The 13,889-nt window shown below is 35.3% G+C and overlaps 1 protein-coding gene across 2 annotated transcripts in view; it reads right to left on the reverse strand.

The window, feature by feature from the left end:
• Positions 1-3,901: 3,901 nt before the first annotated feature.
• Positions 3,902-13,889, reverse strand: part of LOC100251263 (oligoribonuclease) — a 43,887-nt gene continuing 33,899 nt past the window's right edge. For both annotated transcript variants that reach the window (XM_002271292.5, XM_059737584.1), the window contains 2 exons: positions 5,159-5,249; positions 3,902-4,348 (listed from right to left, as the gene is read on the reverse strand). In XM_002271292.5, coding sequence (XP_002271328.1) covers positions 4,227-4,348; positions 5,159-5,249 — 213 coding nt within the window. In that variant the 3' untranslated portion in view covers positions 3,902-4,226. The remainder of the gene's footprint in view (positions 4,349-5,158; positions 5,250-13,889) is intronic.

Genomic DNA, 13,889 nt, shown 5'->3' on the forward strand with positions numbered 1-13,889 from the left:
CACCAAGGCATCAATAACTTGAAGCAATTGGACCATGTTGTACCAGGCACATTTTAGATTGAATATGTTGTGGTTTTTGCTTTATTTGCTTTTCATGAATCCATTGCACTACCCAACTGGTCTCAGGAAAAGTGGTAGAAATACACTTCAATGCCACACTAATCGGAAACATAGATTCAAAAAATGTTCAGCTTTAGGTACCCGTTAGGGTAGTTCAGTTGGTCAAGACGAATACTAAAAAGTGTGGTCCTAGTAAGTGACACATGGTATTGAGTTTGAATTCTATCACTAATGATACCCTGAATTTATCCGGTACTAGTTGTTACAAAGTAATTAACACCTTGAGATTTGGGTCCTATGAAGAGTCCAAAGGGCTTGACTATGGAAAATTCCTTGATTATCAAAACAAAAAATTGTTCAGCTTTAGATGATTATATAATAGGCGATGAAAAACGGAAATGTGAGTCAGTTTCATTTTCATTGGTTAATATATTTGAATTATATTTTTTAGAATGACAATGGGAATAAAAATTTCATTACTACAAAAATCAAATTTCACGATCTTGATTCCTTTTTTTTTTTTTTCCTACTCGGTATTGTGATTTATTTTCATGTTCATCCAATTTCTGTTTTTTATTTTTACATATCACATTGTTTTAGAATGTCAAAATAGGGAATGGGAAAAAAAAATCAATTTTACTCCATTTATTAACATGTTAAGATTGAATTTTATAATAAAAATAGGAATAAAAAAAAATGTTAATAGAGAAACCAAATCTTGATTTCATCATGATTTTGATTTCTCATTTCTACATAAAATTATCATTCATCTACATCCCATCTTACTTTCATTTCTAGTCTCACATAGCAGAGATACAAAATTGAGTTTTATATCAATGTTTTAAAAATCAGACCGCCCAATCCAACCAGTTGAACCATCAACCAAAGTATGGTCTGATTCGGAGTACACTTTGAACCGACCTTGAATCAAACAGACCAACAATTGGACCATTGAGCCGATTAACCGATCTACCGATTCTAGGTTGGTTCTTTTTTCCCCTCCATGAAAGAGTAGGAAGAAGCCCTGGGGATCCAAAGCTCACCTCATTATAGTAACATAATTTTTAAAAATTTTTAAATACTAATTAATATGTAAAAAATATAAGTAAAATAAATTATAAGTAAAGGAATTTTCTTCTATTTGGATATATTTCCTCACATTTAAATATTATACATATTTTATTTATAAATTTTTAAATATTAATATATATTTATATTCATAATTTAAGTTTGATAATATTAACAGCGAAAAATAAATATTATTATTTTTAATTTTTTATATATTTTTAAAAGTTTTATAATTTATTTTAAATTTTAATATATAAATTATATATTTATTACTTAATCGATTCGATGACGATTCAATCATTGGTTCGACTATTTAACTTTGAATCAATAACTCATCTAATTCTAAAAACATTGGTTAATAATAGCTACAAGTATTTTCGTCTCTCTCCCAAATACCTCCAATACTTGTGAACAAGATTTAAAATATTGGGATATCAACAATCTTCGACACAAAATTTGCAACCGAAAGCTTGATGGGATGAAAAATCGCCAAAATAAAAATCGTCAATATATCGGTAAAAACCGATAAAATCGCTGAAAAAATTGACTAGTGAAAAGGGCCATCAAAAGCGTCAAAAAATCAACGATAATTCATTCGTCCCTATTCCACCTTGATCCAACAACTTGATTTGAAAATCTTCTAATCCAATTACCCATATTCCACCTACGTTTTTGTAAAGGTATCCAACAATCAAATTTGTGATCCAATAGTGGAAAATGAATCTTGACTTGATTCAACAGATAGGAAATGTTCCCAAGGCTAGATCAAGATCTAATGGCCAAATTTTTCAAATTTCAATCCAACGGTTAGAATTAATTTACAACAGTTATTTGACCATCCAATAGCTAGTTTAACAAAAAAAAAATTATAAATACCCAAAATTCATTTCATTTCATATATAAGTGAATTAAAAGCTTCTTGATCTTGTATAGGTTTTTTTTTCTCAAAAAAAAATAATTTTGGGAATTTGATGTTGAAGTGTTGGATTAACTTCAAATCAAGGCTAATTAATGCATGTTTTCACTTTTCATAAGATTTATTTTTATATATGCATAGTTCAACTTTATTCTTCATTAGTAATATTATATTATGAAGCGTACATATGATATAGTTTAATTGATATTACCTAATTAATATGTTTTCAATTATTTTAAAGAAATTAAATTTTATTACTTTCATATTAAAAGTAAATAAATATTAGTTTCATATTGAAATTAATTATAATGATTTGTCTATATATATCATTTTAATTTCAATTTCAATTAGTAATGTTAATTATAAAGTTTAATAACAATAATAAATTAATAAAGTTTAATAACAATAATAAATTAACTTAGATGTTTAATTTTAATAATTGTAAATTAGTTTCATATATGTAAAATTTAATATAACATATATGCATAATCCAATTTTAATTTCAATTTCAATTAGTAATGTTATTTATAAAGTTTAAGTACAATAATAAATTAATTTAGATGCTTAATTTTAATAATTGTTAATTAGTTTCATATATGTAAAATTTAATATCACATATATGCATAATTCAATTTCAATTAGTAATGTTACTTATAAAGTTTATGACTAATAGTAAATTGACTTAGATATTTAATTTTAATAATTGTAAATTAGTTTCATATGAAATTTAAATTTTAGCATTTGTCTATTCAATATCATAGATATACATAATCCAATTTTAATTTTAATTTCAATTAGTAAGGTTACTTATAAATTTTATGAATGATAGTAAATCGACTTAGATGTTTAATTTTAATCATTGTAAATTAGTTTCATATGAAAATTAAATTTTAGTATTTGTCTATCAATATTATATATTTGCATAGTTTAATTTGCTACTTTAAATTTAATATTAGTTTCATATTCAATTTAAAATACATGTTTAGAAAATAGCTAGTGGAAGTACAAGTGCAGGTGGAAGCGGTGTGAGGGGCCAAAATCCTACTTGGAAATATTATACACATTTGGAGGGGAACAAAAATGGAACAACATGCAACTACTCTAGTTTGACCATAAAAGTGATGAAACCATTTTGAATTTTGCCTATCAAATACATATCTTCATTCAAATACCAAAAAGTGTCTTAGAGTACCTCACAAAGTGAAATAAAAGATAAGACAACTTTTACATAAAAATAATAATAATAAATAAATAAATAAAGGCAAAAGTGAAGAGAGTTAGCTGCACATATAGAAAAGATTTGAGCTAAATTGTGGAACACAATGGGAGAAAGGCATAAACATGTTCATGGCATATTCATACTTACAATCAATATTATCAAAACTCCATGTCTTGGTACAAATATTGTCTTCAACAAAATGAGATCTCTTCATTTTGGTACTAAAAGACTATTACAATGTAATATACATAAATTGCTTTCATTGAATGAAATCAAATATTTCTTATTTTGATTCTAAATATGCACTTCCAAAATTCATATTTTATATCTTTAAAATCAAAATATTGATATATCCGTATTTACCAATATTTTTATATTTGATCATATATATATCAATTACACTTACAAAATAACATTAACATGTTTATTATTGCTTATTTTATCATTCCTTGAAGTTTTTCCAAACATTTCCATGAATTTTATATAGTTTTTACCTCATCAATATTTTTATCAAAATATCTACCCCTATTTTATTGATATTTTTTATATATCAAAAAAATTTAAGTACCAATATATTTGTATTTATCAATATTTTCATTCTTACTTGCAAAAAGACCACCACTTAACAAAGGATGATATGTAAACAAACAATTTCCCCCTTTTTTTCAATTTGCCTATTGACTAACCTTCATGGATTAAATAGTGTGAAGCGTTGTTGATGTATAGGAAACACAGTTGTTTGGGCTAGAGGGGAGGGGGAGAGAGTTGGCATTACAAAACCAATAAAATATTTCATGATTAGCAAATATTAGAGAGAGGGAGAGAGAGAGAGGGAACAGTATAATATATTAACCAAGGTAAAATGAACCATTTGCAAAGGCCTTCCAACCCTTCTCAAAAGCTGCCCATGGCGTGGATGGTGCTTTTAAAAAAATTGAACTTCCACAAAAGGCTTCATCTTCATCACTTCTTGGACTTGGATGCTTTGAATATATTCTCCCGGTAGTATTTGAGTTCCCTTATGCTTTCTCTGATATCATCCATGGCTCTGTGTTTATTTTCCTTTGAAGGAGCCTTTTTCGAGTCTGCACAAGCCATTAACCATTCCATTAATGAAACATTTTTTTTCTTCATAAATTTCAAATACAGGGTAGAAGTTTGTGATACAAGTTGTAACTGGAGTGTTCCATGTGCCATTTCTGTTATAAAGAACAATTAGTCCACACAATCAGGGGCGGCTCGGTTATCTTTCTAGCATAACATAAGAACAACAGAAGCATCTGGATACACTCATAGGTCACGCTTCCCTGGCCCCAACCAATGCCTAGGATGCTTTGGGCCAAAATCATATTCAGCCTTTGTATATGAATTTTTAAATGCCAAACAGAATACATTCTCATTTGCTACTGTCACATGTCAAGTAACAGGGAAAAACAAGAGCCAAAGTATAATGAGGTTGCAAGATGATGAGCTGCATTGCATGATATAAGTCGAATTTCATAAGCGTATCATGCAAACTGATGAAAATCATTACTTATTTATTCCTTTATAGTGTCTTTCACCTCCACTACTCACAAAGTTAAATAGATAGCCGTTATTTTTAACTTATTAACTTTCTCCATTGTCAAATAAGAACTATAATTACATGACTGTTTCTTCAAGTATAAGTTATTTTTATATGGGGTTCCAGGTGCCTATAGCAATGACCTAGGTATTCCCCAGGAGACTTTCGTGTGGATTTGACTCAATTGTGAATGTTATACCTGCTTAGGATTCTTAAGAATTTGAATTGGAAAGGAATAACAGGCACATTGACAAAAGAAAAAGAAGTCAACATGCTTTGGAGACCACTACAAAACTAAAATTCAGAATTCAGATAGATATAAGGTTTTTACCTCGAGGATACCATCGGATGCATAAAGCTTTAATACTGCTAACATCAACAAGAACATGAGAGAAAAGACTAGCCAAATCTGGCATATATTTCTGCAAAAATAAATAAATAAATAAGCAAATAAAAATAGAAAATAAAAAGCTGACTAAGAAGGCTGCAGATGCAACTAAAAGAAAGAAGCTTAAGCAGAAAACTAGATAGTACATTGATGCACCTATGATGAAGTGGCAGCTATCAAAGATGTCGTACAAGGCTATTATTCAAATTAAGTATACCAAAAAAAAAAAAATCCAAGAATAGCATTATTTAAGAATCCTCCATCCAGCAAATGGTTAATATCAAAAGCAGCCCAGATTTGGCCACTGAGGGAATTGCATGTAAAATATATAACACTAATACCCAATATTAGGTGGGGTCATTGTTTCCTATGAAAGAGGCCTACTGCACATTCATCATGCAATTGCATCTAGTTTTTTAGAATTATATATATATATATAGCTATACACACTGCTAGAAGGAGCACATGACATTCTTTTCTTAAATGGGTCATTTCAAAATGATAGCTCCTATTCTAACTAAGGTCTAGAAATCCATGTGTTGACACTGGGTCCTCTCCCATCCACATGGCTAATGGTCCAGCCACATATACAAGGCCAGGCACCATGGGGTAGGACAATCCATATAATGCACGACCATGAGCATCATGGTTCCATTCAGCTCCAGTACAAGAGCTGTGGATACGGATGCAGTCCCTTGGGAAGATGAGACCACTTCATATTCTGATGAAACCATTCCTTATGGCAGCTGCCAAAGAGGCCCCCATATAGGGTGAAGCTGTACATGCACAACCCTTGCCTGCCAAGTGAGCTTTGACCGAATTGCAGAAAATAGGTCCAGGCCCCCATTCATGTTCAACAACTGAGTTTCTTCCCAAATTGTTAAGGTGTGAGTAGCAACAGTCCAATGTAAACAGAGAAGAGATAACTGATCCTTGCATCTGCTAAAAGCCTAAGACTACTAGAAGTGGATGCCTTGATGGCCATTTGAGATGGCACAGACAAGAACATCCCTAAAGTTCAGAACCTTCATTATCTCCTTATGTCTGAGATCCACCTGACATGTGGTTGTGTCATAGTGGTCAGAAGGAAGCATCTCTACTTGCACAACAGAAAAGCAAATTACAAAGTCACCTGGTATAGAGGCACTTGAGATGGCATCATTGTCAAAAAAGGGGAGCATGAAACCACCTAATGGCATTGAGGCCCAGAGGCTATGTACCATAGTTCAAAGTCGCGGTATCGGTCATTGACTCGGGAGGTCCTGAGGCACATCGGTATCGGTATCTCGGATCGGTATCGGGTGATATGCAAAAAATTCTAATTTAAGAGCTCAAAATAATTTTAAAAAATTATAAAAATTATTAAAAAATTAAATACAAATAAGTAGAGTAAAAAATTAATAAAATAAACTTTTATTATATTAAAATTATTCAAATTATAATAAAAACATATTTTTGGGATGATTTATAATAATATTAAAAATCTTTAAAAATATTTTAATTTAATCACTTGATGATAAATATTTTTTATTGAAGATGAAAATAATAAAAAGTAAATTTTTTTAATAAAAAATTATTTAAATTAAATATTTTGAATTTTTTTAAAAATATTTTCAATTATTAAAACAAATAAAACCATAATTCATCTTTAAAAAAATAAATATAATTTTTCTTATAAAATATATTCATTAATTTTAATTTGTATTTCTTATTTATTTGATATAAGCCTATTATTTATTATTTATTTTTTATCATTATAATTTTTATCAAATTATTTAATACCCATATTCCCACCAAATACTCATAATCTAATTAAAAAATAAAAACATATTATTTAAAACCTAAATCCTCATCACAGATGCCCATAACCCTCGGTCATCAAAGATACCCATTTCATTGAGAGGGCGGCGTCAATGGCTGAGCTCCTAGCGCGACTGGGTGAGTCGCAGGTGGTGCAGGCGATTGGGGCGCGAGCGGGCACGAGGTCCGGGGCTGCGTCACGCCTGACGCCAGGCCGCTAACACCGCGAACGGGTTCGGCAAGGCCAAGCTGGGCCTGAATGGTGGGCGACGGTGGCGGCATTGCTGAACATCGATGATAACAGCAGTCCGGCGACTCTGCTCTTGATGTTGCTCAGTTCCATCTCCGGCAGGAACTTGGGCGATCCGAACAAGCAGGCGTGCTTCTTCGACCTCGCCGACAACTCCAAGATGCAGGATTCTAACTCTGTATTTTTCATTTTCGTGGGTTTTGATCCTCTCATCTGATCTTCTCCACAATTTCTACTCCAACTCGGGTATCGGTCCGGTACCGGCCATGGTCGAGGCGGATATGACTCGGCCGAGTCGTACCGGTCTCGACCGAGATTTTGAACCCTGCTATGTACAGTCCTTCCTTGGCCTAGAGTAGATCTGCCAATAGTGGGCATTCTTTTTTTTTTTATGGATAAAAGGATGTATATTAAATGAGAAGAGGAAGCACCAAAAACAGTGCCCTCAAAGTATACAGGGAGTATACAAACAAGCCCAAAGACACACTCCTAAGGGGAAAGGAAAGCAACACATCACCTTCCCTTACTTAAAGCCTAACCAATCTAAAAAACTTACAAGAGAAGAAGGGCTCAAAATTAAAGAAACCCTAACCCAAGACCAAAGATTACATACAAAAGAATATTTCAGTCTTTGAAGTGAAAGTTCCTCATTCCCAAAAGCTAATAAATTCCTTTCCTTCCAGACTGACCAAAATATACATAAAGGGGCCATTTGCCAAGCCTTCTTTCGAACTTTCCCCACAAACGCTCCATGCCACCCAAGAAGAGTTTCCTTCACTGTACACGATAGAGTCCAAGTCACACCAAAAAGGGAGAAAAGAAGATTCCACAGGACCCACGTCTTAACACAAGTTAAGACTTTACCCTAGGAGGCCTCCCAAGCAAAGAATGCTACCTTAGGAGGCACTCTCACCCTCCAAATACTATCACTAGGGAACACAGAAGAACCTCTGGGCTCCAAAATAGAATAAAGAGACTTGACTGAAAAAGCGCCACACTTTGATTATATCCAAAACACTCTATCTTCCTCCTCCCTTTGCACTCGAAAGGCTTGGATCTTATACAAAAAATGCTCCACCAACTCAATCTCCCAATCATTAAGCGCCCTTGCAAAAAGAGAGGTCCAACCATCCCTTTTTTTTTTTTTTTTTTTTTGTCAGAAACGAAGAAAAGTATATTAATAGAGGAAAAGATACAGGAGAAAGAAGAGATACAAGAGAAAGAGAAGAAACCAAGAGAAGGATGAGAGGTCCTTCCCACAAAATAAAAACTGAAACAAAAGAGAAAACACCCAACTAAAGAAAACTAAAAACACAGAAAAACCCCAACACTCTCAAACTTTTGAAGCGCAAACCGTAGTCCAATTGAGTTGTAAAACACTTAGAGAAACTCCTCTAAAAGTTACAGTACAAGAGGCCCAAAGAGAGGAATAGAACAGAATCAAGTCCCATAACATCTCTTCTGTTCTCCCCTTATCCTTAAAGATCTTATTGTTTCTCTCTTGCCATACCATCCATAACAAAGTAAGGCAAGCGATTTGCCAAAGTGTCTTGCTTCTTAATGAGTTCCCCAAGCCTTTAAAAGTAATAACCAACATGTCCTCAATACTCCTTGGAGGAACCCAAGCCAACCCTGCTAGATTGAACAACTTGTGCCAGAGTCCAATAGTAACAGGGCAATGAAGAAATATGTGGTCTATTGATTCTCCATTTCCTTTGCAAAGAATGCACCATTGAGGACCGAGGGATTTGTAGGGTCTTCTCAATTGCAACTTGTCATTGGTGTTTACCTTTCCATGTGCTACTAACCAAGCGAGGGCCTTAACCTTTGAAGGGGCTTTTGAACTCCATAAGAACTTGGCCGGAAGGAACAAGATAGGATTTGAGACTTTTGACAAGGCCAAGAAAAAAGATTTCACTGAAAATAAGCCTGAAGATGACAAAGACCACGCTCTTGAATCTGTCAAAGAAGGAGAGAAAAGCACTGAACTAAGGAAGGACATTAAACTCTGAAGGAGATCGATTTCTGAATCAGTAAGATTGCGGCGAAAATTAAAATTCCAAGATAGTGGAAAGGAATTGTCAAGGACATTTGAGACAGTGAGGTTTTTCACAAAAATAACTCTATAAAGTCCAGCAAATTGAGAGCACAAAGTTTGGTTACCCCACCAATGATCTTCCCAAAAATGAATTATTTCCCCATTCCCCACCACTAGGCAGACAAAAGGGGAAAAATCCTGGAAAACTTGAGCAATAGCCTTCCAAGGACATCTGTGTGACCATCTAACCACCATGTTGGTGTCTCATCCATTAGGATGTGTCCCATAAATACTCGCAATAACCTTATACCAAATACCACTCCTTTCTCTAGGGAACCTCTAAAGCCATTTCCCTAAGAGAGCAATGTTTCTCAAAGAAGTTTTCCCAAAACCCAAACCTCCTAACTCCTTTGGTCTACTAACAACATCCCATCTGATAAGATGATCTTTCTTCCCTTCCCCCACCCCAGACCAAAGAAAATCCCTTTGTAACTTCTCAATCTTTGAGGCTATTGATGCTGGGATTTTGAAGAGGGAGAGGAAGTAGCTAGGGATGTGAGACAGACTTGACTGAATTAAAGTAATCCTCCCTCCCAGCGACAAAAAGGTTTTTTTCCATCCATCCAACCTCCTCGAAATTCTCTCAACCACCGGATCCCAAAAGCCTATTGTCTTTGGGTTCCCTCCTAATGGAAGGCCTAAATTAGACAAAAGCCACTCTGACACTCTACAATAAAAAACCGAGGTCAAACTAGACAACAACTTCTGCCCAGTATTAATACCTAAAATGGTGCTTTTTTTCTAAGTTGATTTTTAAACCTGATACTTGCCCAAAAACCAAAAGGATAATCTTGAGGTTTTGAAGATGTTCCAGAGAGGCTTTAGAGAAAAAGATGGTGTCATCTGCAAACTGTAACAAAGACACTCTAGTCCTATCCCTCCCCACAAAGAAACCCTCAATTAGCCCAGTTCCTCTACTCTAAACATCAACCTACTTAGAACATCTGCTACTAAAGTAAAAAGGAAAGAAGAGAGGGGGTCTCAAACCTCTAGAGGCCTTAACCCAACCCTTTGCATCCCCATTACCAACAGGATTCCAGACATCCGATACCCAAGCATTCTTAGACAAAGAGATGGAAAATAAAGCAGGGAATGACTCACAAAGTGGCTCATCTCCACACCACTTGTCCGTCCAGAATCTCTCTCTCTGCCCACTACCCACTTGGTAGGTCAAACTACCATTTAAAATCAACCACTCCTTCCTTATTGCTTTCCAAAGCCCAACACTGTATCTCCCACTTACTACCCGAGTGCGCCATCCCCCCTCCTCTTCACCATACTTGTGACTGATGACTCGCCTCCAAAAAACCTCTCTCATTGGCAAGCCACCAATTCCACTTACTTAAGAGAGCGTTATTCATCAGAGCTAAATTTCTTATACTCAACCCACCTTTCTTTTTATCCAAGCAAACCAAGTTCCACCTAACAAGATGTGGTTTTTGAACGAGAGCTCCCCCACCCCACAGAAAATCCCTCTGAATCTTCTCCAAACGCAGTCTCACTTTTCTTGGCAAGTAGAAGAGAGACATAAAGTAGATAGGCATACTAGCTAAGAGTGCTTTGGATTAGAGTGAGTCTCCCTCCTTTTGAAATATACTGCTTCTTCCACATTGCAAGCCTTCTACGAAAACACTCTTCAACACCATCCCACACAGCCATTGATTTGAAGGGGGTCCCCAAGGGCAAACCCTGATAACAGGAAGGAAGCCCACCCACTTTACAACCCAACTCCAAGGTCAAGTCCTCTATATCATGTACTACCCACCGGGATTAACTCACCCTTCTCTAGACTGATCTTCAACCCTGAACACGCCTCAAACCACATGAGGAATCAACTTAGATAAGTCATCTGGTCTAAAGACTCCTCACAAAATACCAACGTATCATCCGCAAATAACAAATGCGAGATTAGAATCCCCTAACCACTCCTACCTCTCACCCTCCACCCAAATAAGAAGCCCCCACTAATAGCCCTTCTCAATAAGCAACTAAACACATCCACGGCTATCACGAACAAATAAGGGGAAAGGGGATCTCCTTGTCTCAACCCCCAACTTTGGAAAAAACCGGAAGAGGAACCATTTATTAAAACAGAATATTTCACAGAAGAGATGCACCATTCTAGCCACTTTAGCCATCTCTCCCCAAAACCCATCTTTTTAAGTACTGCCATCAAAAAACTCCAGCTAACATGATCATAAGCCTTCTCTATATCCAACTTACATAACACATCCTCTACATTGTCTTTCAGCCTTGAATCCACAGCCTCATTTGCAATCAAAACTACATCCAACATCTGTCTACCCTCCACGAAGGCATTTTGGGACTCCAAAATCACTTTCCCCGTCACCTTTTTAATTCTATTAGCCAACACCTTGGCCAACAACTTATAGAGGTTGTCCACAAGGCTAATTGGTCTGAAGTCTTTTAGATCTTCTGCACCTCCCTTCTTTGGAACTAAAACCAGGAAAGTAGCATTCAGTGACTTTACAAATCTGCTCCTCTCATGAAATTCTCTAAAAAAAACCCATAATCTTATTCTTCACCACATCCCAACAAAACAACCAAAAAGTCATGATAAAGCCATCCAAATTGGGGGCCTTGTCCTTGCCTAGATCTGTAAGTGCTGTAAACACCTCTTCTTCCGAAAAAGGAATCTCCAACCCCTCAGCCTTACTGCTCACTAACCGCATGAAAGACAACCCCTCAATACAAGGACACCACCCCTCTTCTTCAGAATACAGCTTTTGAAACGCTCCCACCACACTATTTTTTAAATCATTCTCCTCTATATGCCAGCAACCATTCACTTTCAACTTGGTCAGCCAGTTTCTTCTACTGTGAGCATTCGCCATTCTGTGAAAGAATCTGGTGTTATTGTCCCCCTCCTTCAACCAAAATTCCCTAGTGATATAGGACAATCCTAGGATGGTTGCCTACACTCAAGGGTAGGTGGACTAGGGTTTTATTTTTTTTAGGGTGTAAGGAGATGAACAAAAAATAAATTTTATGGTAGAGAAAATTATAAGATAAGAAATAGAGAGAAAGAAGAAACAATGAAGAAAATATGGAAAACCTTAGAGTCTCACTAAGGCCTTCTAGGAGTCTCACCTAGAAGAAAATCAACGAAGTCTCACCATTGAGGGTTGCAACCTTGCAATGAAAGAAAATATAATATTATTTATCAATTCATTCATTTGATTTACATTGATTACCCTATTTATAGGATTTTCTAAGAAATCCAAAGTCTACTAGGACTCTAATAACCTATTATAATTCTAATTCTAATTATATTATAACTCAACTAGCTAATCCTAATTAGACTCCAACAAATACCAATCTCAATTCAATTAATATTAATCCCACTTAAAGTTTACTTAGGTTTTCCCTTTCTTCCTTGAATAAACTTTAAAAGGCTTTCCCCCATCAATTCTCCCCTGCTTGAAAGAACTCAGCTCCGACGAGTTAGATGCTTGATACAATTCACAAAGATCGGGGTTAAGCTTCTAAAAATCCGTTGTCGTAATCCATGTATTTTCAGAGTGTGGTTTGCCTTGCCATTTCACCAAAAAATTTTGGTATCCACCTTGTCGAGTAGACACAAGTTGATCATCAAGAACATACTTGACCTCAGGACATGGGCTAAGAGTAGGTGGTAATTGAAGATCCAACTCTTCACTTACATCATTGTGATGGTCATGGTAGATATACAAATCTTCCACATTAAATATTAGACTAAAATGCAAGTTTGAAGGGAGCTCTAACAAATAAGCATTCTCACCCAACCGCTTTAATACCCGAAATGCACCTGCTTTCGTACCCGAAATGGACCCGCTTTCTTAGCTTGAAGCTTTTGATATTTGCTCGGATGAAATCTTTCTGTTCTAATACGTATTTGATGATATCCACTTCTTAGATCAATCTTTGAGAAGATTATTGATCCAACCATCATATCTAGCATGTCATCAAGTCTTGGAATTGGAAATCGATACTTGATTGTGATTTTGTTGATTGCACGACTATCCACACACATCCGCCATGATCCATCCTTCTTTGGTGTTAGTAGGGCAGGAACTCCACAAGGACTTAGGCTTTCATGAATAAAGCCTTTAGTAAGTAATTCATCAACTTGCCTTTTTAATTCAGCATGCTCTGTAGGATTCATTCTGTAGGTTGGTAAATTTGGTAATGATGCACCGGGAATCAAATCAATGGCATGTTGTATGTCACGCAGAGGAGGAAGTTGATTAGGTAACTCTCCAGGCCACAAGTCAGAAAAGTCATCAAGGATTTTACGTACGTTTGCTAGATATTCCTTATCTTGTTCTTTAAATTCTTCCACTTTCCGAGCCATTAAAACAAAAATAACTTTAGTTTCCTTGCTCTCATTTTCAAATTGACACTTAGTAAGTACCTTTTTTGGTTGTGCCTCCTCCTCTAACTTCTTAATTAGAGGGACTTCTTTCATTAGACGAAGGATCTTCTTACGTCCGTTGTGTATGAGAGCATCTGTATTTTCATAGCCG

Source organism: Vitis vinifera, chromosome 6 (assembly GCF_030704535.1).
Source record: "Vitis vinifera cultivar Pinot Noir 40024 chromosome 6, ASM3070453v1".
NCBI lineage: Eukaryota > Viridiplantae > Streptophyta > Magnoliopsida > Vitales > Vitaceae > Vitis > Vitis vinifera.